The 25,379-nt window shown below is 41.1% G+C and overlaps 1 protein-coding gene across 1 annotated transcript in view; it reads left to right on the top strand.

Moving 5' to 3' along the window:
- Positions 1 to 25,379, top strand: part of LOC124613802 (atrial natriuretic peptide receptor 1-like) — a 459,276-nt gene that overhangs the window by 273,098 nt on the left and 160,799 nt on the right. The window contains exon 12 of the mRNA XM_047142525.1: positions 12,268 to 12,423. Within this exon, the coding sequence (XP_046998481.1) occupies positions 12,268 to 12,423 (156 nt within the window). The remainder of the gene's footprint in view (positions 1 to 12,267; positions 12,424 to 25,379) is intronic.

Consider the following 25,379-nt stretch of genomic DNA (forward strand, 5'->3'; position numbering starts at 1 on the left):
GCGTTCCGTATTACTCTACTGAAAGCCACTGATTCCATATTCTGCTAACAGTCACTGGATCTCGACCAACGGGAGCAGCAATGTCGCGATACGATAAACCGCAATCGCGATTGGCTACAGTCCGACCTTTATCAAAGTCGGAAATGTGATGGTACGCATTTCTCCTCCTGACACGAGGCATCACAACAACGTTTCACCAGGCAACGCCGGTCAACTGCTGTTTGTGTATGAGAAACCGGTTGAAAACTTTCCTCATGTCAGCACGTTGTAGGTGTCGCCAACGGTGCCAGCCTTGTGTGAATGTTCTGAAAAGCTAATAATTTGCATATCACAGCATCTTCTTCCTGTCGGTTAAATTTCGCATCTGTGGCACGTCATCTTCGTGGTGTAGCAATTTTAATGGCCACTTGTGTGTATGAAGATGGTACCTGTTCTTTCGGACGTCTCCGAAAAAACAGATACCGAACTCTTACGGGAGTCGGTAAAATTGTCTGCCGCAAGTAATGAGTGTAATGGGCATGGGCACTACGGATGTAGTGTGTGGACATTAAGTTTGGAGCGTGAGTCTCCCGGGTAGCGTGCAAGGGATAAGACCCTGTAGTCACACTATTCTCTGTGCAATTGGTGGCTCAGATGGATAGAGCGTCTGCTATGTAAGCAAGAGATCACAAGTTCAAGTCCAAATCGGGGCACACAGTTTCAACTGTCCCCGTTGATGTATATCAACGCCTGTCGTCAGTTTAAGGTTTTCATTTAATTATTCTTTTACTCTCTAGATGCATCTGGATGTGTGTCATGTGCCGCGGCCAGCACAGTACACACGCATAATTCTACTTTTCACTCAACTCGCTCGGGCAGGAAAAGTATTGAATACAGAGCTGTCGAATTCACATCAATGTGTTCTGAAGGAGTTGCGCTACGTTTCGATTTCAGTTTTATGTGCGGCAACAAATCATTAAGACGATTACGGACAGTTTACGAAAATGCATTTTCTGGTGACGTTAAAGAAATTTCGAGATGCCGGGAAAATTTTTGTTATTAATGTTTGCTCAGCAAAATCTTGAGGATTCGTCACATTTTCATCTACAATACTCCAAACCGGAACTCTTTTAGAGTCTTTCTAACACGAGACAATTTTGGATAAGTGTGACGCCTGAAGATGATGGATACAGAATCCACCGAAATGTTGCAAGAAGATAACGGCGCCACTCGGCTGATTATCAGACAAGATTTCATAGCTGAAATACGCCGAGAAAGCTTGCAGTCATATATGACACGTAATGATCCATTCGCACGTCAAGTACTTAATCCTTCACCCGTGTGGTTTCGTTACGAGAAACGGATAACTAGCGTTGTAGTAAACCAGTTATTTATTTTTATGATACGCCTACTTAGTTCTAACGTGGCAAAATATTAAATTTATTGTGTGAGGAAACGCAACAAAGAACATCTGAAAATGTCAGTGACACAGTTGTGTGCTGTATAACTAAGGCTTCTCCTGTATCAATCTGAAAGCCTGGATCTGCGAACTAGCACGAAGATGCTTTCATTTACGATTCCTTTGATAGATAGTCCCCCCTTCTTTCATGATTTTTCGGAAGGAAGTTCGCCAGTCAGATATTTTATTGTTAAACCTGTAAAAACGTCTACAGTTTTTTTCTTCCATATTTCATTGGGCTACGTATATTTTTCTTTGCCGTATGAGCAACATAAATTCTGCCATTCTTAGTAAAAAAGTTCCGTAGAACTTAAGCTCACCAGAACCTACTCAACTCGAAGTATGTTACAGAGTTAACTTCAAAAGATGGAGAATGTTCTCCGCTTGTGAGAAACTTCCCTAGTTTCATTCATACGAAATAGGAAAATTTTCTTTGCGTTAAGCAACTTCCCTCCACCGTTTTACACAAGCTTACAACATTCTCAAGTGAAATATATTCTCCGACTCGCTTCATTGATGTAAACCTCAGAACGTCTCCCAAATTCCGAGGTGGAATATACTTCGAGAACTTGTCTGTCACGCTTGTGTCCCTTTCACGAATGCTGTGAAGGAAAAAATTACCGTCCGCTTCTCTCTCTTCACGATCTAACGTTATTTATCATGTTCTTATCACCTTTATGGGAGTCGTGAGATAGAAACCGTCGAATAGTTTTACACAGCAATATGAATAACGATGAAGATGACAAAACTGTCCGGGCACACTAGAGCTAAGTCCCTAACATCCATACATTATTACAAGCACACGAGCGAGATTATAACAAGGAACACACACGCACACAGACACACACACACACACACACACACACACACGCACACACACACACACACACATACAGTACTCACATATATGCTTACACTACAAATCTAATTACATGCCTACACATATTGCTAAACTGAATTACTAGGTCGCCTTTTTTCTGTCTGTATGTGAAGGCTGATCTCAGGAACCACTCTAGGAATTTAGATACTGTTTTCACTAACAGACAGACTGATTGGAAGGAAAGGTTGTATGTTCAATTTATTAGCGATCAATCATTTGACCGTAGATACCTATGACTACCCATGCGAAGGTGGTGCGGTTCATTAACAATTTCTAAAAGTTTGTTTACGAAAAGGAATGAAACAATGAAATATCTAAAGTAGGGCTGTAGGAAAATGTGGTAGATGATCTGGACTAAAATAGAATTAGAAACTTCTCGTGCAACACCCTAACAGCTCCACCATAAATACCGTGAGTACTACCACAATCATCCCTTGGTCGCTTAAAATAGTGGACAGGTCCGCAATTAGTCACCTCGTCAGAATGTAACATGTTTATATTAAAAGTTGATTTTCGGATATACGAGTTGCATTCAAGTTGTCCGGACTGGAAAGAGATAGAAACATGCGCATTGTTTTAAAATGAGGCCGCGTTCATTGTCAATACGTCCCAGAGATGGCAGCACCGTACGACAGATGGAATTTTACCGCCAGCGGCGAGAATGAGAACTGTTAAAATGGCGACGTTTTCCTTACTAGAAACAGCATGCAATCATTCGTTTTCTGAATTTGCGTGGTGTGAAACCAATTGAAATACATCGACAGTTGAAGGAGACATGTGGTGATGGAGTTATGGATGTGTCGAAAGTGTGTTCGTGGGTGCGACAGTTTAATGAAGGCAGAACATCGTGTGACAACAAACCGAAACAACCTCGGGCTCGCACAAGCCGGTCTGACGACATGATCGAGAAAGTGGAGAGAATTGTTTTGGGGGATCGCCGAATGGCTATTGAACAGATCGCCTTCAGAGTTGGCATTTCTGTGGGTTCTGTGCACACAATCCTGCATGACGACCTGAAAATGCGAAAAGTGTCATCCAGGTGGGTGCCACGAATGCTGACGGACGACCACAGGGCTGCCCGTGTGCCATGTTGCCAAGCAATGTTGACGCGCAACGACAACATCAATGGGACTTTCTTTTCGTTGGTTGTGGCAATGGATGAGACGTGGATGCCATTTTTCAATCCAGAAACAAAGCGTCAGTCAGCTCAATGGAAGCACACAGATTCACCGCCACCAAAAAAATTTCGGGTAACCGCCAGTGCTGAAAAAATGATGGTGTCCATGTTCTGGGACAGCGAGGGCGTAATCCTTACCCATTGAGTTCCAAAGGGCACTACGGTAACAGGTGCATCCTACGAAAATGTTTCGAAGAACAAATTCCTTCCTGCACTGCAACAAAAACGTCCGGGAAGGGCTGCGCGTGTGCTGTTTCACCAAGACAACGCACCCGCACATCGAGCTAACGTTACGCAACAGTTACTTCGTGATAACAACTTTGAAGTGATTTCTCATGCTCCCTACTCACCTGACCTGGCTCCTAGTGACTTTCGGCTTTTTCCAACAATGAAAGACACTCTCCATGGCCGCACATTCACCAGCCGTGCTGCTATTGCCTCAGCGATTTTCCAGTGGTCAAAAGAGACTCCTAAAGAAGCCTTCGCCGCTGGCATGGAATCATGGCGTCAGAGTTGTGAAAAATGTGTACGTTGCTCCTCCGGAGCAAAAAGCTACGTAATGAGCTAATGTACTGCAATGAGATGGACGAGTAATAAACACGTGGCGGTGTTTCTTTTACTGGCAGACGAAACTAAACCGGTGGATAGTTGGTTGTACGGACCGCAAATTGTTGTTCCTTACCTCCAACCACACATACTCCCATTGATGAATGAGTCTGCTTGGTTTTACAGCCTGAATGTCACATTTTTCAGCGCTCCTCTTAAGATTAGGCCACTGAAGTCCTCTCTTACACAGAACCATTGTTTTACACGTACAACACTTTTTACATCATTTTTGCGGGAAGAAAAGCTATAATTTTAATCTAGCACATAATAATGAACTGACAGTATTAGAATTAAAAATCATTTAAAACAAAATTTCATTTCATAAAATGCCACTTGGCATAATAGCACTGACCAAGAACTAAGAGCAATAATGCTAGCGGTACTACTACGACTGGCAGGAATAATGATAAAAATACTTGTTTTGTAAATAAACCACCTCTTCCTACTGCGACTCAATTTATTTATCCCAGACACGTTTCGGCTTTTTCTTGTTCTAGGGCGCCATCAGTGGGATGAATCGCTGATCTGCGTTTCCTTTCATCTGATCTGGAGGTCGCACTACCACTTTATTACTGACATAGAAGCACAACATTACGTTCTGACCGTCTTCACAATGTTCACCATGTTTCTCCTTCTTTTTTGTGGTGTACTATTTTTCTTTTGCCACTCGATATTACTATTTCGTCGGGCACTGCTTTTCACAACGTAAATATTGCAACTCCATTACGTTTCCGACGAAACAGTCGTGCTTATATTTCAGTAATAAAGTGGTAGTGCGACCTACAGACCAGATGTGAGGAAACGCAGATCAGCAAATCATCCTACTGTTGATGTCCTAGAACAAGAAAAAGCCGAAACGCGTCTTTGATAAATAAATTGAGTGGCAGAAGGAAAAGGCGGTTTTATTTACAAAACAAGTATTTCTATGCTTACTGTGGAGGATGGCCATGCTAACAAACTTGTTAAAGATAAAAATAGTCACAGTAGAGGATAAAAAATACATTATTGGGTGTACAAAGGTGAGGTATTGGTACATCACCTGGATATTAGCGAAATGTACTAATACCCCTCTCACAGACTCTAGATATAATAGTGTAACAATTCAAGAATGTCAGACATATTTTAATTTAAGAGGCAATTAGCGAAGTACGCAGATGTGCAACAAACACCACCGCACCATCAAACAGAAAGTCAGTTTAAACATTTATTTCCTTTTATCACATTACTCCACTGACAATGATGTGCAGAAGTCAGATGTTGTGTAACATTCGTGTTAATTGAGATTATTCAATGGAATAGAACTTGCCCAGAAATAAATCCTTTAGGCTCATCTTAAGCTGAATTTTTTTGGCACTTACGCGTTGTATGGTTGACAGCAAATTATCGAAAACGCGTGTTCCTGAATGATGGACATCTTTTTGAACCAAAGTAAGTAACTTTAAATCTTTATTTCGGGTTAGTCTTATTTCTAGTACTGATTCCATGAACTGAGCAGCTGGTTTGAAAAAGAAATATGTTTTTAATGACAAATTTCATCGAAGAATGAATAGATTAGGAAGAATCAGTTATATCTCCGGTCCTCTGTATAGATCTCTGCAGGACTTTTTTGATTTCCAAAAAATAATTCGTATTACACGTTTCTGGACTCGAAACTCTACCTCGGCGTGATGTTACCTTAAAAATGATCGTGTGTAACACCGTGAAAAGGATGTAAGCGATGTGTGTTAGCTTTCTATTTTTTTAATCACATGTGTCTAACAACATTCACATTGCAAATAAAGATGTTTTTGGGCGTTTCAGCAGTTCTGTGATACGCTTCCCCCAACTGCGTTTATTATCAGGCTGTAATACTAAAAATTTAACACTGTCAACCTCTTCTACCTGAGTGTCGTCATATTTTTGACATATGCTGCGTGAAAACCTCTCACTAGTTTTGAACGGCATATAATGCGTATTTTCAAAGATTAGTTAAAAAGAATTAATCAGCAACCATTTAGTGATGATCATAGAAGATTCATTTACTGATATTTCTAAAATTTTACTTCATTTGCCATATTGCACTGTTTGTCTCATCTGCAAACAAAACCAAATTGCCACCTGAAAATGTTACTGATGAAGTGTCATTAATACCCACAAAATGAACTAAGAATCCTAATGTGTACCCTTGTGATACATAACAGATACTAGATCACTAGCTGAATGATGACTGAAACATTATGACCACCTGCTTAATAGTTTGTTTATCTGTCTTTGGAACGAGATAAATCACCGATTAAACGTGTGTGTGAAATCTTATGGGACTTAACTGCTAAGGCCATCAGTCCCTAAGCTTACACACTACTTAACCTAAATTATCCTAACGACCAACACACACACCCATGCCCGAGGGAGGACTCGAACCTCCACCGGGACCAGCCGTACAGTCCATGAAATCACCAATTAGGCGGATCACGGATGCAACAGTTTGTTGATAGGTTTGTGGAGATATGTGTCATTAGATGTCTACGCACAGGTCATATAATTCGTGCAATTAACGGGCCGCTGATTTGCGTGTGCGGTGATAGCGACCCAGATGCGTTCCATAGGATTTACATCAGGGGAATTTGGTCGTCGAGACATCAACGTGAGTTCAGTATAACGCTCCTCAAACCGCTGGACTACGGTTCTGGCTCTGAGTCAAGGACACTTATACTGCTGAATGAGGACATTGCCGTTGGGGAAGACATCAAGCATGAAGGGTTGCAAGTGGTTCGCGGCTGTCAGCGTGTCTTATATTACTACTACAGGTCCCATGAAAGTACAGGAGAATGTTTCCCATAGCTTAATAGCGCAACCACCGCCCGTAGCGCGCTACACATTTCGAGTCGCCATTCACTTCGCTGACGGCGTTTGTGGAGACGACCATCGACCTACTGTATCAAAAAAGCCTGATTCACCCGAAGAGGCTACACATTTCCATTGATGGATGATCGGACCTCGATGGAACCGTGCACACTGTAATTGTAATTGACGATGTCGAAGGGTCAACATGTGAACACGTAGGGGTGGTTTGCTGAGGAGCTCCATGTTCAACAATGTACGAGGAACGTTGTGCTCCGAAATACTTGTGCGTCCCCCAGAATTCTGCTCTTTCGGCAGAACAGAAAAGCCTCCGAACCCCACGTTCTGTAAAGAGTCATGGACATCCAACCATTTAGCGCCTAGCGGCTATTTCACTGTCCTTCTACCTCTTTCTGTAGATGCTCACGACAGTAGCACGTAAACATTCTACCAGCTTCGCCGTTGTCGAGATACCTTTGTCAGAGTCGCTTAGCGTAGTGGATTTACCCATCTGGACCCCATATCTTCGCCAGGGTGGTTCCTCGCCCGTGTCTGCTCGGCTTAAGTACGATGTTACAGCGTCATATGCACACAACGGTACTACGCGATATCCAAAGTTTCGTTGGGCAGTGCTCATATTCTTTTAGCTTATGAATGTATTACTCTTTGCTATTGACATTCTTTGTTTCATGTTAATGCAATACAATTAGAACCAGTTCCCACCGTTCCCTGCTACACTATAATCTTCTAATTTCCTTAAACGGATATTGTGATGTATGCAGTCAGATGCCTTTGACAGATCACAGAAGGTAGCAACAGCCTGTAATTTAGAATGAGGTTTTCACTCTGCAGCGGAGTGTAGGCTGATATGAAACTTCCTGGCAGATTAAAACTGTGTGCCGGACCGAGACTCTAGCTCAGGACCTTTGTCTTTCGCGGGCAAGTGCTCTACCAACTTGCCCGCGAAAGGCAAAGGTCCCGAGTTAGAGTCTTGGTCCGGCACACAGTTTTAATCTGCCCGGAAGTTTCAGCCTGTAATTTATTGTCTAACGAGCGAAGTACACTGTCGCTGTATGTGTAAATAGCCTTCTATGTATTACAGCCCTTCAGAGATTCAAGCTTTAACTTTGAGCGGATAGTACTTGAGGTCAGATGGTTAAGAAGCAACTTGTATACTATCTTTCCTAAAACTTTCGAGAAATCTGATAAAAGTAAACTTGACGGATGTTTGATCGTATTTCATTACCCGTATCTCGTTTTCCACTCACAGTATACACTTCAGCTTATTTCAGTAAATCGGTAAATGTTTCAGCGATAAACGATTGGTTCAAATGGTTCAGATGGCTGTGAGCACTATGGCACTTAACTTCTGAGGTCATCAGTCCCCTAGAACTTAGAACTACTTAAACCTAACTAACCTAAGAACATCACACACATCCGAGGCAGGATTCGAACACGCGACCGTAGCGGTCGCGCCGCTCTAGACTGTAGCGCCTAGAACCGCTCGGCCACACCGGCCGGCGATAAACGATTGGCTACATACATACATTAACATGTTACGAAACTAAGAAAAAAATTGATTGTTTAATTTTCTTAATATTTTACCATAACCACTTGAGTTTTTCGGTTATAAAGATCTTATGATGGACCTCACTTTTTCTTGTGTGTTGTTGGTCTGCCGACCGCGGTGGCCGAGCGGTTCTAGGCGGTTCAATCCGGAAACGCGTGACTGCTGCGGTCGAAGGTTCGAATCCTGCCTCGGGCATGGATGTGTGTGATGTCCTTAGGTTAGTTAGGTTTAAGTAGTTGTAAGTTCTAGGGGACTCATGACCTTGGATGTTAAATCCCATAGTGCTCAGAGCCATTTGAATCATTTTTTTGTTGTTGTTGTTGGTCTAGTCATATTACCGAAATTATTTGTACTGGCTGGACGTAGAGTTTTTATGACGGTTTCTACTGAATGTGAGAAATGCAGCTATTAAGTAATTTTGTGAAATGGTTGGTATAAAGTATCACAATATCTTGTTCTACACACAGATATTAGCAATGTGTCACTCACTCTTAAAATTATCTGCTACTCTTACCTGCTTTAACGAGACTGCTTCACTATACCCCGTTTTGTCCTTGCTTTTTTACGTGAAAGGACTATCTTATGGATTTGCTTTGATGCCTGTAGTAGTACCTTAAACATTTTGCAGTACATTGAGTACTAAGCTACAGCATCCATATCAGAGCTGCTTCTAACATATTGTTCCCATTTGTCCTGCACGATAACTTTAATCTGTGAGTAATCCGGGTCTCTTTTACTGACTTTGGTTTAATCTTGGCTACTTTTGGTAGCAGCCAGCTGTCAAATAAAGTGAAGAGTTTATTAGAAATTGTGTTGCAATTTTCATTCTCAACGTGAGCACTGTATACATAATTCCAGGTCATTTCTGTAAAGGTACTTTTAAAATTAACGATTTCTGTAGTAAGGACATCTTTACAATGCTGTGATGGGAAGTTACAGCACGCATTTTCGTGCACCTTGTCGAGTGTTTAGCATCCATTACACTTTATCTGAGATATTCAAATGGTTCAAATGGCTCTGAGCATTATGGGACTTAACATCTGTGGTCATCAGTCCCCTAGAACTTAGAACTACTTAAACCTAACTAACCTAAGGACATCACACACATCCACGCCCGAGGCGGGATTCGAGCCTGCGACCGTAGCGGTCACGCGGTTCCAGACTGAAACGCCTAGAACCGCACGGCCACACTGGCCGGCCTGAGACATTCCAAAAGCTGTTACGGTTACTGATCCGTCATACTATCCTTAGAAGTCACCATTATTCAGTCGCAGTGCATTACTGACGCTGACTGACATCTCATTCACGTACGTTTTTTTACGATAGACCTTTATTTGTAGATATGCTAGAGTTTAGAATCACCAATACCGTCTTCTCGTTCGTAACTACCCTTTGCATCATAAGAAAAAGTCCCCTCGACGGCCTCATCGATGTTACTCTGGGCATCGTGGGTGAGAGTGTTGAACCTTAGTATCCTTTTCAGACTTTCGCTTCTAGTCTCCCCTGTAACAGAAGTTAAATACATTTGTTATTCCTTTTTTAAATAATGGTATTCCCTTTTTATGGGCTGTAGGCCTTTACTGAAATAGGAAAACTTACTCCGGAAAGTTAAAGTTTTTCCAAAGCCGAAAACTTGTTCCAAGCTACAACATAGCCGTGGACCAAGGAGCTTGTTAATCCTGAAACTTTCGACCTAGGAGTTTGTTAATCCTGAAACTTTCGTCATCGTATTTAATCATCTACATGTTACATTATTAGTCTACTAGAACCATTAATAAGAATGGGAATCAAATTAAGAAGAAGTACTATCAAAATTGAATTAACTAACTACCTACGAATGTGTTTATAAAATCTGTCGTTTAGCTTTCTTCCCTTGTAGCAGAGAAGTAGAGAGTTATGTACTCTTAGGTTATATAATTGTAGGGGAAATCGAATGAAAAGGAGGAACATGGAAGAAAATACGTAACTAGTCTGTTAATTGTTTCTAAAGTTGTTTCCATAACTGTTAATACATTTTTTCCACTGTGAGACGGGACGATGTTTGGTTTGTGATATGTTTGATTTGTGGGGCGCTCAAATATGCGTTCATCGGTGCCCATGCAAAGTCCCAATGATGATGAAATTATGAGGGAAACAAAAAGACCCAGTCACCGCGCGGAGAAAATCACCCACCCAGCCGGGAATCGAAGACGGTACCCCGTGAGCTAGAAGCAACAACGCTAGCGACTTTTTATCTCGTTTTGTTCTACATCGTCCGTTGAGCTTGTTCGGGATGGACGTCAGATGGCACCCGTTTAGGTTCTTCGTTGATCCATTCACTCAGTTTTTTGCTACAGAGGGTAGATAACCCTCTGACCGAACACGCTGAGCTACCGTGCCGGCTCCCATAGACCACGAGCTGCGGACGACGATCAGTCCCTTCATGAAAAAATGTTTGCGTTTGCCTACGGAACTATGATTGTACTTGCTAGGGAACCTCCCCATCGCACCCCCCTCACACTTAGTTATAAGTTGGAACAGTGAAAAAGCTGAACACAGATCAATCGAGAAAACAGGAAGAAGTTGTGTGGAACTATGAAAAAAATAAGCAAAATATACAAACTGAGTAGTCCATGCGCAAGATAGGCAACATCAAGGAGAAGGCGAGCTCAGGAGCGCCGTGGTCCCGTTGTTAGCGTGAGCAACTGCCGGATGAGAGGTCCTTGGTTCAAGTCTTCCCTCGAGTGAAAAGTTTAATGTTTTTATTTTCAGACAATTATTATCTGTCCGTCCGTTATGTCTTCATCACTTTTTGGGAGCGATTATCACATCCACAAGGAAACCTAAATCGGGCAAGGTAGAAGAATCTTTTTACCCATTCGCCAAGTCTACAAGTTAGGCGAGTCGACAACATAATCCTGTCATGTGACGCACATGCCGTCACCAGTGTCGTATAGAATGTATCAGACGTGTTTTCCTGAGGAGGAATCGGTTGACCTATGACCTTGCGATCAAATGTTTTCGGTTCCCATTGGAGAGACACGTCCTTTCGTCTACTAATTTCACGGTTTTGCGGTGCGGTCACAAAACACAGACACTAAACTTATTACAGTGAACAGAGATGTCAATGAACGAATGGACAGATCATAACTTTGCGAAATTATAGAAAGTAAATTTTTCACTCGAGGGAAGACTTGAACCAAGAATCTCTCGTTCCGCAACTGCTCGCACTAAGCACGGGACCACGGCGCTCCTGAGCTCACACGGTCTTTGATGTTGCCTATCTTGCGAATGGACTATTCAGTTTGTATATTTTGCTGATTTTTTTCATAGTTCCATACAACTTCTTCCTGATTTCTCGATTGATCTGTGTTCCGTTTTTCAAGGCCTATCCACTGTGACAACTTATAACTAAATCTGAGGGGCGTGCGATGGGAAGGTTCCCTTGTTAGGAGTGCACCTGTTCGTCCGAAGCAAACTCATAGCTAGAAATGTCTTTCTTCAGGTCCCCAAAAATATTGAAATTGCACTGAGAGAGATCGGGAAAGGAATCAGTATCTTTCGCCCTTTGTATATTTTCCATATGCTTCTATAATTTCAGCTAATTCTTCACAAACAGCAGACGTTGTACTCTTTGAAATGATTTACAGACCAGTGACGCTGGGCATCTGTTATAGTTTCTTGTTCAAGACAACAAATACCCGTGTTAAGTGAATCTGTGTGGGTTTGTTTTTGGAAAGTTAATTTTACCGTACCCCATAAATCACTTAGCAACAGTTTCTTTGTTGGTGTACCAGGACTCCTGTGGACGGCTCCAGAGCTGCTTCGGATGCCGCATCGGCCGCCGGAGGGCTCCCAGAAGGGAGACGTGTACAGCTTCGCCATCATCGTCCACGAAATAATTACCCGGCAGGGACCATTCTTCGTCGCCGACAAACATTATACCCCAAGGGGTAAGTAGAGATAAAAGTCGTATCATTAACACAGTTGACACTGTTCTATTAAAACTTCCTGGCTGAGAAGCCGAGGTCGATATATATATATATAAAACAAGGCCTTTCTGCCCGGAAATTTCACCGGAAGTAAATACCGGCCATGAAAGCCTGCCCTAAATAACAGTAGATACAGTTCACAAAAGGCAGCTTTTCATTAAATATTCTTTGCTCGCCAAGGCATATGTCAGTACTGTTTCAAAGGAACCACACTGCAATATAAATAATTGTTCATAATTTCCTCATCGCTAATCCCATGAGAACTAACTGCAGTGTGGTCTTCCTACAGTTCATTTGTATTACCATTCCCTCAGGCCCACATATTCTCTTCGTCTATTTCTGTATACTTATAAGAGATTCATTATCTTTTTACATACCATATACTTTTTATTCAGTGCATAGAATTTAATTTCTTGTATGATCCTGATGAACAGAATACTGGAAAACGATCAGGTATGTTTTGTACGAGTACGTTCAAACAATTTATCTTCCGTTACATGCATGTGATTAAAAAATAAAGATTATTTACATCGTATATTTAATGGCATTTCAGATCTGTAGTATACAATTATATTATTAGACGTTTGCAGCGATCAGTCACTATAACATAAACCGTGACTTCACCTGTGTGAAGCAGAGCTCAGCATGAGGTACTGTTCATTCGACTATATTTTACCAAATTTATATATTGTGTGGCGCCGTGTTGATGTGTTTAGCTTCAGTTGACGAGCGTATGGTGTACAGTTTGGCACCTTATAATGTAATATTAGCAAAATAAGTCACAAATTTCATTTAAACGAAGTAAATTGTGATTGATTAATTTTAAATTATACAGTTTGTATCAACTGCCCCTCCCAATGATGCTTTATGCAAATGACAATATTGTTGTCGGCCTTGAAAAACCACGCAGGAGATATTAATATTCTCCATCTCGCTAAGCGCAAACTGTGCTACAGACGAAATGAAGAGGAACATTATATAAGAAATTTAATATTGTTACTTGTCGTGCTGGGATACGTTTTCGCCAGGGACTATATAGTTTTCGAATTAGTCAAGAAGAAACGCAGGAAAGTGACCTTCAAATGGACTCTCATTCACACAGTCAGATCCCAATGGTTTGGGTACCTGATGTGTTTTTCATGGCACTCTCTCCTACCACTGTGAAAAAATTTGCAACTGCATAATTTAGTTCCCATATTCGGCCTTTTTTGGTCTTCATTGACTCACCATGTTTCGCCACCGGCTTAGCTGAGTGCTAAAAATGGTAAAATTGAAATTTGTACAAGTTTTACCGAACAATTTTGTGAATTTTAGCAACATAAAATAAGCAATTACTTCACTGCATTTGAAAAGCCTTCTGACTAAGAAACTACTGTGCTTGGAAGTGTTGCGTTTGGATCGAATTGTCAACGTAATTAGTTTTAGCGTAAAGTTTGCAAAACTTGTTTCTCTTTCATCACCTTGACGAGCAATTAGCACTGTTAACAAAATAGCTGACTACGCTGATGTGGTAGTATCCCTGTCAATAAAAACCAGAAGAGGTCGATATCGAGGGTAGTTCGAAAAATCGATCATTTTTGTACATTGGTAGGAGGGAGTTCCACGAACAACATACTAGGAATGTGAGAGATGATTGTGGGGGTGGGGGTGCGTTTGAAGGTTACTTTTCCAACGTTTTTCTTGTATAATTTGGAGTGTGCCCTACAGCAAAAACGTAATGCTGTACCAAGTTTAACTAATTTAAATTTCCTAAACAAAGATCACGTTTTTCTCTAGGACTGATTGCGAGTATCAAGCGGTTGTATATGAAAATATGGTTTCTGAACTCCAGGTATATCATAGCGGGATGCATAAAACTACTTCGGTAAGGGCCGCTGAATAAACACTGCATACGCGAGTGAGTGCTGCATCTGAACTTTTATATAAAGATGCAGCCACTTTTTTGTCATTTTTTACCACACTTAACTGCGTAATTATTTTATCCTCATGACCTGCCAAGGGCTTTCATTGTAACAACTGTGCTGTGTTTTGTTTTAGTGACCCTAGCAACATACACAGCAATTTATTACGTACACCTAGTTATGATAAGTTACATATAATATTATTCACGAGTTACAGGCGACTTTTATGGGTTACCTTGAAATATGATTCCTTATAAGATGAAACATTGTTACCATAGAGTTCACGAGAAACCAGTTAAGCTTAATTTAGGCGGATTTTGGTGTGATTGAAGGGTTTGCCCAGGCTTATATGTTATTTTGAAGCCCTGTCTCTTTAGGATGTTTGCAACTCTGTGTGTTAGTTTATGTGTGTAGGTCATGGTGTACCATCTGGTTCTTTTCTGTGTGGTGTTGTCATTGTGTGTGTTTGTTGAGTGTGTTTGTAAGTTTTCAGCTTGTGAGTTCTTTTGTATTGTGGAACTGTTGTGTTTGTTTTTTATTTGTGTTTTTATTTTTTGGTTCAAAAATGGTTCAAATGGCTCTGAGCACTATGCGACTTAACTTCTGAGGTCATCAGTCGCCTAGAACTTAGAACTAATTAAACCTAACTAACCTAAGGACATCACACACATCCATGCCCGAGGCAGGATTCGAACCCGCGACCGTAGCTGTCCCGCGGTTCCGGACTGAGCGCCTAGAACCGCTAGACCACCGCGGCCGGCTTTTATTTTTTGATTGAGCTTGTGTACCACATGTGCGTCACACCTAAGCCAGCCAGCTACCAAGAGAGACAAATTCCAACAATCATGAATATATCAACTTGAATGTCAAAGTTGTGATGCAGTATACATAGGCATGACATGCAGGAATTTTCAAACAAGATACAAAGAACATATCAGATGTTGGAAGTATGAAACAAACCATTCCACATTTGCAGAGCATTTAAAACACTACAACCATCATCCTACAAACATGGAACAAGAAATGTAAATAATGAGAGTAAGCAACCATGACAAACATCTTATACAAATGCAAGAAAACTTCCACATCCAGAAAGCCATAGCAGAAAACAAACATGTGATAAATGAACAAACACACATCAGCACAGGCTCCCTACTACACTTAGTAAAGGAAATGATAACATAAAACAAAAAATAATAAAAAAAAGAAAACTCTTCCCCACATCATCTGGACACACACACACACACACACACACACACACACACATACACATACAAGAACGCACACACAAATGCATACACGAACAGACCACAGATACTTCAATAGTTACACTCATAAGTTTGGCAATAACATTCGATCTTTGGCAAAAACATTTGACAGTCGGCAACAGAAACCAAAACATTGCTGTAAAACAAGCGTTCAGTGCTTAGTGTCGTGGAATGGGGAAAAAAACCGCAAATTGGCGTTCATAAGAAGAAGAACAACACCAAAAATGCAACAGGAGCGTAATATGTAGGAAATTGTCCACGCAACCTGTAAGTACAGTTCAAAACATTACTACTTAATAGGAAATACCAACCACCAGAACTGTTTATAACCTATAGGCACAATGACAAAAATGTAAATAAAATAGCTAACATATGTACATATTCCAGGCCACTGATGATGCCTTGCAGAAAATAAAGGCGAAACGCGTATGGCACTAAAATTGTGTTTTATTCAGTTGCTGTCAGACGGTCCATAAGTAAAAATTATTAATATACCGTAATATTACACGCAACTGAGGAAGAGAGGAGTATAAAAGTTGAACCTTGCACTATACTTACTTTGTTCAAATAACCTAAGAGAAAGCAGCTGGGTGACTTCGACAACCACCGATATTTAGACAAGTGCACTCCCTGGCATCTCAAAGGTTTAACTGCAGCAAGTAAGCGCTGTGCAATACAATTTTAAACCTCGGTTTTTATAGAATCTCCGGAGAGCTAACACTCGTACACACTGTAAGCACTACCGCCATCACAAACCAAAGACGACCGATGTCAGAAGTCATCAATAGTAAAATTAGTAATCAGCGGCTGAAGTAGCATTAACTCTGTCACTCTGTTTTTTGTCAAGGGAGAGAGGTCGATTCCATGCAGAATTTGAACAAAAACCACAATCTCGGTTTATAAGGTTACTTGCTAACACGACTTTGATACCTGCGCTTTTTTCTCAGATATGTCGACGTTACTGTAGTTGTTTGATCTCATAACAGCGACAATTTAAACTACTTTTTAAAACACTTGAACTCAATCCATCCAAATATTTGCTTAAGATAGAGGTGGAAAAGGGTGGATCTCTTCACTTCCTTGATGTGTTAGTTAGAGGGAAGGTTGATAATACGCTGGGACTTGCCGTTTCTAGGAAGCTTACTCACACCGACTCGTATCTGCAGAATAACAGTTGTCACCATCCGGCTCAACGTCAGGGGTTACTTCGTACTTTGGTCCACAAAGCCAGTGTCACCTCGGACCTTGAGAGTTTGTCATCTAAGTTAGCACATATCGAAGTTACATTTCGTCAGAAAGATTACAATGAAAGACAGATCAGACGTGTGTTGCGCTATCGATCAATTGTGCAACGGGTGAGTGACGATAATACCGACGTAGCACAGACGTCTAAGGCCTTTCTGATTTACGCAGGGACCATTTCGAACAGGATTGGTCGTATTTGCCGGAAATTTGATGTGAAGTGTGTTATTCGATCACTGTGTAACATCAGTTTCCTTTTATGTTCCGTGAAGTATGATCTTGGTTTGCATAGTTGGTGTTTCTGTTGTATTGTTTGCAGTTGTGGCATTTCATATATTAGTCAGACTATGAGGACTGTGGAACACCGGTGTACTGAGATAACGTAAACACACGCTTAAATCAGCCGAGCAAATCCGGTAGTACTGCAGAATATTGTCTTGGTATCGATCATCCTATGGAATGTAAGAACGCGAACATTCTGCCATGCACCTCCTGCTATTGGGATAGTCTTACTAAGAAATCTGTTGAAATTAAATAGCAAGTAAACCTATAAATACAACTGGTGGTTTTTGTTTACATTCTGCATGAAATAGAGCTCTCTCCATTGTCAAAAAACAGAGGGACAGAGTTAATGCTACATCATACGTTGTTTATTAATTTCACTATCGACAACGTCTGACGTCGATCATTTCCGGTTTTTGATGGTGCTAGTGTTTACAGCGTATGTGAGTGTTATCTTTCCGGAGTTCGCTAAAAGCCGAGATTTTAAATTCCCTTGCACAGCGCTTACTTGCTGCAGTTATCCCATGAAAATGGCAGGGCCTGCTTCTGTCGAAATATCGGCAGTTGGCGACGATGCCACCGACTGCATGCCTGTAAGGTAGTTGAACACTGTATACGCTGGGAGAATCTCAGGTCTCAGTACTTGCCATATCAGCAGATAGCCCCCGATGTAACGTCGCCAGGCCAGCCGGATCTGACCTCCTTCTGTAGCCTCTTGTATTAGTTGCAAAAGGCGTTTTAATTTTAGTCAGCCGTGCCCAGCAAATCGTTCTCGGCACAACAGATGCTTTCATTTGATTGTTCAGTCCTAACGCACCTAACCGCTCTCTACGCCAAATTTCAGGGTTCTCGATAATCTTTTAAAGGTATAATTATGGGCAATTATCGAAGATAAGTGTGTTTGTGTTTGTGTGTGTGTGTGTGTGGGGGGGGGGGGGGAGGCAATATATTTGTCATACTGAATTCCTGTTTTGTACAATCTTCCTTTCGAAGTTATTTCGAGTTTTTATTCTTACATCAGATCCATGGAAGGAATTAAAGGCCTAATTAGGTGGTACGTTTCATGCAGTGAGTGGGTTATGTTTCCGTTATATGTGTAAAATCAATTTCTCTGGTATTACCTGATGGAAAATGTACTTCACGATTATTTTTGCTTTGAATTCTTTCACAAAGTCCGCATATGATAGCTGTTCCATAATAGTTTTAAGAATAACGTCTCATTTAATTAATTGCATTGTTTTATTTTAGGACGGTTACATGCGTTATTATATGCCCAAAAATGTGTAAGCCCAAACTATAATGCTATTTTTTGGTTGTGGATGAATTTCGTCCTAGTGTTCACCATATCCGTACCGACTGCCATTCTGCAAATTTACAAGATGCAGTCCTGGCTAATGCACCATTTTGTAGTGCCCATGAAGGCTTGTGCTGTCTTCCGTTTAACATGCCACTAGGAATGCTGTATTTTTTTGTATTTTGCCAAATATCTGAAAATTCCAGTATCAAAAGGAGCAAACTGATAATTGGGAGTTTTAATGACTATTGGTGTAAATAATCATGAAGTATTATACTAAGAGTATACGTATACTAAGAGTACGACGTTTTCTAAACGCATGTTGACTGTGTGTCAATAGACCGTTTCCTTCGAGGTAATTCATAATGTTCGACCACAATATAAGTTCCAAAATGCTGCTGCATATAGACGTTAATGATATGGGTGCGTAATTTAGTGGATTACTCCTACTACACTTGTTGAATATTGGTGTGCTCTTTGCAACTTTCCAGTCTTTGGCTACGGATCTTCCGTCGAGCGAATGGTTGTATATGATTGTTATATGTATGTTCTCTAAAACGAGTCTCGAAGTTCCTTCCCATCTGACTGATATAAAGCTTATCACAGTATTGGCTGTTGATCTTACAGACACCAGTTTCTTAATATTTGTTGCTGTTGCTGCCAACTTTATGGCGTAGCCTAGAACCAATTTTACCTTTCATTTGCATGCTTGTTAATCATGTAAACTTTTTATATTTTTCTTGTTTAGTACTATGCCATTTATAGATTTAGCTTCAACAAATTGAGGTTAGTTGGTTACACCACTGCTTTTGTTTGTAACGGAGCTGAAGATGGCATGGCCGAAGCCGGAAATGGTGAAGTGTAAAAGTTTGGGAGATCAAGACAGACTTGTAAAATTAAATGTCACAATATGATCATGGACTCATTTTCAGGCTTTATTTCTCCAACTGATAAAAGTCAACGTCTCCGTAAACAGTGATCGGAACGTTCTACCAGTTGTTCATTTTCTCGACGGTAGAAATTCGCTCCTTGGTCACAGAACCATTCGAGAAATGCTATGCGAACGTCCGCAACGGTGCAAAATCTCTTACCGTCCCACATGTTTTGTCAGTTTGCCGAAATGATGGAATTCACATGGTAGAAGATATGGACCATATGACAGATGCTTCCAAAGCTTCCACTGAAAACGTTGAATCAAACCTAATGCTGTGCGTGCCGCATGTGGTGTTGCATTGTCGTCTTAGAGAACAATGCCTTTGCTTAATTCTCCACCCCTCTTGTTCTGTGTGGCCATATCCCCTGTTCATTTATGGGCAGGCAAAAGTGCATTTACAGAATTGTTCCGCAGTTCACCATTAAGTGCCTGACAAAGGGTTCATTGAATATCTTCAAACTGTTTTTCAACCGTTCCACTCTCGGAAAGCGCACAGGAAAAACGACCACTTAAAAATTCCTGTGCGAGCTCTGATTTGTCGTATTTTATTAGGATAATTATTCCTCCCTATGTAGTTGAGCGCCAACAAATATTTTCACCCCTTGAGGAAAAATTTGGTACTGAAATTTCATTGGAAGATACTTCCGTAAAGAAAAACGCCTTTGTTTTAATGATTCCCATTCCAATTCACGTATCACATCTGTGGTGATGTCCCATCTATTTCGCTAAATCACAAAACAGGTTGCCCTTCTTCGAACTTTTTCGATGTCCTCCACTGATCCTATCTGACACGGATCCGACACACTGCACAGCAGTACTCCAGAAGAGGACGTACAAGCGTAGTGTAAGCAGTGTCTTAAGTAGAAATGTAGCGTTCCCTCAGTCTTCTGCCAATAAATCGTAATCTTAAGTTTGCTATACCCACAACATTATCTTTGTAATCGTTCCAATCTAAGCTATTCGTAATTGTAATCCCTAAGTATTTAGCTGCAGCTGCAGCCTTTAGATTTGTGTGTTTCATCGTATAATCTAAATTTAGCGGATTCCTTTTGGCAGTCACGTGGGTGACTTCGGTCTTGTGTAACCTGTTTTGAAACTTGCTCTGATTATCTGATCACTTTTAATGATAGTCCTCTGCAAACAATCTAAGAGTGATACTCAGATTGTCTCCGAAACCATTTAAGTAAATCAGGAACAGGAGAGGGCCTATAACAGTACCTTTGCGAATGCCAAACGCTAATTCTGTTTTATTCGACGAATTTCCGTCAGTTACTAAGGACTGTGACCTTCCTGTCACGAAATCACGAATTCAGTCGCACAACTGAGACGATACTAATAAGCACCCAATTTGATTCGGAGTCGTTTGTGAGGTACAGTGTCAAAAGTCTTCTGAAAATTTAAATATAAGGAATAAATTTGACATCCCCTGTCAACAGCACTCTTTATTTCGTGAGAGCAATGAGCTAATTGTGTTTCACAAGAGAGATGTTTTCAGATTCCGTATTGGCTGTCTGTCAAAAAAATTGTTTACTTCGGGATACCTCACAATGTTCTAACGCAGTATATGTTAGAAATTCCTACTGCAAATCGACATTAGCAATATGGGTCTGTAATTTAGCCGAGTACTCCTGTTTCCGTTCTTGGGTATTGGTGTGACTGTCTTTAGATACGAATCTTTCAACGAGCTGTCTGTTGATTATGATTGGAAAATGTGAATCTATTGTATTAGCATACACTGAGAGTAAACTCACTGGTATACAATCAGGACCGGAGGCCTTGCCTTTATAAAGTGATTTAAGCTGTTTTTTTACACTGAAGATATCTACTTGCAAGTTACCCCTGCTGTTAGTTATTCTTGGATCGAATTCTGGAATATCTACTTCGCAAAAACAAGCGCGGAAACAATTTCCGATACTGCAGACGATCTCGAACGGTGGAATGAGCACCGCATACTGAGGTACACATTTGTTGAGCTATGTCTGCGACTTGTGCGAATCAGTTCGTCGACTGCCTGGACACTGTCTGTGGGAAAAGTCTATGGCATCCTTGGCTATTAGCATCAGCCACATCTGTATGGTCTTGGTCACATTGTTGGCGCCATTTCACTACAGTTGGATGTGACACAGCATTTGGTACATATATCGCCAGAATCACACAGTGAATCTGTGTGCAATTTAGACGTTTTAGCCTCAAGAGTCTCACGTCCTTAAGAATAATCGCACTGTACCGCCTACTTCAACTTCGTAGTACTTTTTCAGTTGCCGTGCCATTTCACTCGCACACTGTGATGCATCTTCTATCCGTTCCGAATCAGAATTACGTCCGCAGAAAACCAGGAAAAAGTATTCCCATGTGACAATGCGCCACTCTTGTTGCGCAATGGTGTTATTGCGGGACGACATGATTAACTTACTGTCTGAGGCCGCTAGATTTTAATCTACGAGTTTTGATCACCCGTGACAACTCATGAGTGTGCTTAAGGCACATATACAATTTTAGATTCTGAGAACTTACCGAAAGAACCGACCTAAAATAGAATAGCCTTCAGCGAAAACGAATTATATGCCCTACAGATCTACATCCACATCTACATCCACATATATACTCCGCTAGCCACCAAGCGGTGTGTGGTGGAGGGCACAATTCGCGCCAAGGTCAGATTTCTCCAATCTGTTCCACTCGCGGATCGCGCGAGGGAAAAACGACTGTCTGAACAACTCAGTAAGAGCTCTAATTTCCCTTATCTATAAATGGTGATCATTGCGCGATTTGAAAGTTGGTCTTTCTGTGAAATTTGTAACGCTCCCGCGATGACTAAATGTACCAGTCACGAATCTTGCCGCTCTTCTTTGGACCTTCTCAATCTCTTGAATCAGACCCAGTTGATAAGGGTCCCATACAGAGGAACAATACTCAAAGGCTGGACGAACTAACGTATTGTAAGCTATTTCCTTTGTTGAAGGACTGCATCGCTTCAGGATTCTACCAATAAACCGCAATCTAGAGTTCGACTTATCCGTTACTTGTGTACTCTGATCATTCCATTTGAGATCATTTCGAATAGTCACACCCAGATACTTGACGGATGTTACCACTCCCAAAGACTGGGCATTTATTTTGTACTCCTACATTAACGGGAATTTTCGCCTTGTTATACGCAGTAGGTTACTCTTACTAATATTGAGAGATAACTGCCAGTCATTACACCACGCATTTATTATATGCAAATCCTCATTTATTTGTTCACAACTTTCGTGTGATACTACTTTCCTGTAGACTACAGCATCATCGACTTTCCTGTAGACTACAGCATCTTCGGTAAACAGTCTAATGCCGCTGTCAATACCATCAACCAGATCGTTTATGTAAGTCGTAAAAAGCAGCGGACCTATTACGCTGCCATGGGGCTCACCTGAAGCTACGATTGTTTCTGTTTAAGTCACCCCTTTCAGGACGACATACTGCTCTCTGTCGGAAAACTTTCTATCCATCCGCATATGTCATCGGATAGACCGTAAGCGCCCACTATTTGGAGCAAGCGACAGTGCGGAACTGAGTCGAAAGCTTTTCGAAAGTCGAGAAATATGGCATCAGCCTGGGAGCCGGTATCTAGAGCCTGTTGTATATCACGCACAAAGAGGGCCAGCTGTGTCTCGCATGACCGCTGTTTCCTAAACCCGTGCTGGTTTCTGCAGATGGATTCTCAGAGTCTAGAAAGGTCATTATGTCTGAACACAAAATACGTTAGATGATTCTACAACAAATCTATGTCAGTGAAATTGGCCGATAATTATGCGCATCCGATTTGCTCCTTTTTTTATGGATTGCTATGACCTGGGTCTACTTCCAGTCCCGTGGAACTTTCCGCTCTTCGAATGATCTCTGATAGATAATGGATAAGAAAGGTGCTATGTTTGTAGCATAGTCAACATATAATCTTACGGGGATACCGTCTGGGCTAGATGCCTTCCTGACGTCTAAAGACGTTAACTGTTTTACAATCCCAGATACACTAAACGCTATGTCAGCCATCCTTGCGTTTGTTCGATAAATGAAAGGGGATGGTGCTGCAGTCCTTTGTCGTAAACGAGTTTCAAAGCTAGGCTTAGAATTTCGGCCTTCTGTTTATCATCATTCGTTACATTACGCGTACTGTTAGAAGATATCAAATTATTTGTAGCGTTCATAGATTTTAAGTAAGACCTAAATTTTCTGTGGTTATTTTTAGAATCTGCAGATAAAATATTGCTTTCAAATTAGATAAAAGAATCTCTCATTGACCTTTTGACAGCTGCTTTCATTTCGCATAATTTCTGTTTGTCAGCGGGGCAGTAACTACGTTTGAAACGACTGTGCAAAATTCTATGCTTTCTCAGCAACTTCCTAATATGTTTGTTGTACCAAGGTGGATCCTTCCCCTCCCCTGTATTTTTGCTAGGCACATACTTCTCTAGCACGTGGGCAATACCTTTAAATTCCGACCAAAGATGCTCAATATCTTTGCGTCCTGTGGTGAACGCTTCGAGCTAACAATGAAGATATTCATTAATGACACTTTTATTTGCTTTCCCAAACAAGAAAACTCTAGGCTATTTTCTTTTTTTCTTTTTTTTGCAACTTCCACTGACATAGAAGCCACACATTATCGTCGCTAATACCTTCTTCTAGATTAACTTCCTCAAAAGATCGGGTCTGTTTGACGCCAAGATATCTAATATATTTCTATCTCGAATTGGTTTTCTAACCAATTGCTCAAGGTTGTATGTTGAGAGCGCTCCTAGAATATCTTCACTCGAGTCTTTGCTTCTGCCCCCTGTGATAAACGTGTAATTTTCCCAGTCAATGGATGCCAGGTTAAATTCTCCACCTATAACTAATGGATGATTTGGATATTTGTTTCCTATGTACTCAAGAATTTCCCTGAAACGTTCTGCGACGTATGTTGCGAATGCTGGTGGTCTATAAAAAATCGTAATACAACGGCCACTCCTTGTGTGATTGACAGATTTATCCAGACTATTTCACAGTCTGACCCAGCATCGATCTCAAGAGCGTTTAAACAGCTTTTAACCGCAATGAACAAACGACCTCCCTTAGAATCAGTCCTATCCTTCCTAAAAATTGTCCAATCCGAGTTCGAAGTTTCACTGCTATTTATGTCTGGTTTCGATCAGCTTTCGGTACCTAATACAATATTGGCATTGTTACTGTTTATTTCGGAGAGTAACTCTGGTATCTTGCTAGAGACACTTCGACAATTTACTAACATGGATGTAGCATATTTAAATCCTTTGGAATGACCTGTTTAGGTGAACTAACAATTTTTACAGTTGGCACACCCACATCCGTGTCATGAACTGGTAATTTTTCAGGAGGACATTACTAGTACTCGGGCGAGGAGGATAGTATGCTAGCAAAATCCGAAGCTTTCCCTCCGTTTGTAGGGTACGTATCGTTTACGATAAGCAGGATCCTTTGGAAATTTCAAGTTAAAGTCGTTTATCGTTCACCATCTAAGATTGCAGAGTTCCCTGGATCGTTGACGCTGATTCGCTATTGTGGAAGGCTGGAGCACATTAAATACCTGTCAACTGGGGTATGGGTCTACAGGTCAGATCACATGTAACGTGGAGACATTTGGCTTTGATAATCAATACTGCAGCAGACGAAGTCTATTGTTGCTGATAATTGCATAGCTACCGGACACAAGGTTACACGATTATATAAAAATTTGTTTACTGCCAATTTAATTTGGGATTTCCTTATTAAAAAGTTCCTGAAGATACGTATGGTGGAAAACCTTATTAGCCAGTAAAGGAGTTATCAATGGGGCAACTCACAGAATTCCATTATTTCCGTGTTATGCTCTTAGCGAAGAAGACAGAATGCGTCGAGCGCCACGCGGGACGGCAACCCACCACACAGTTGAGTTTTGCATATCCGCCATCGAGGGTGCTGTCTGCTGGTGGTACGGTCTGTCTCACATTTACGATCAT

The sequence above is a fragment of the Schistocerca americana genome, chromosome 4 (genome assembly GCF_021461395.2).
Source record: "Schistocerca americana isolate TAMUIC-IGC-003095 chromosome 4, iqSchAmer2.1, whole genome shotgun sequence".
Taxonomy (NCBI): domain Eukaryota; kingdom Metazoa; phylum Arthropoda; class Insecta; order Orthoptera; family Acrididae; genus Schistocerca; species Schistocerca americana.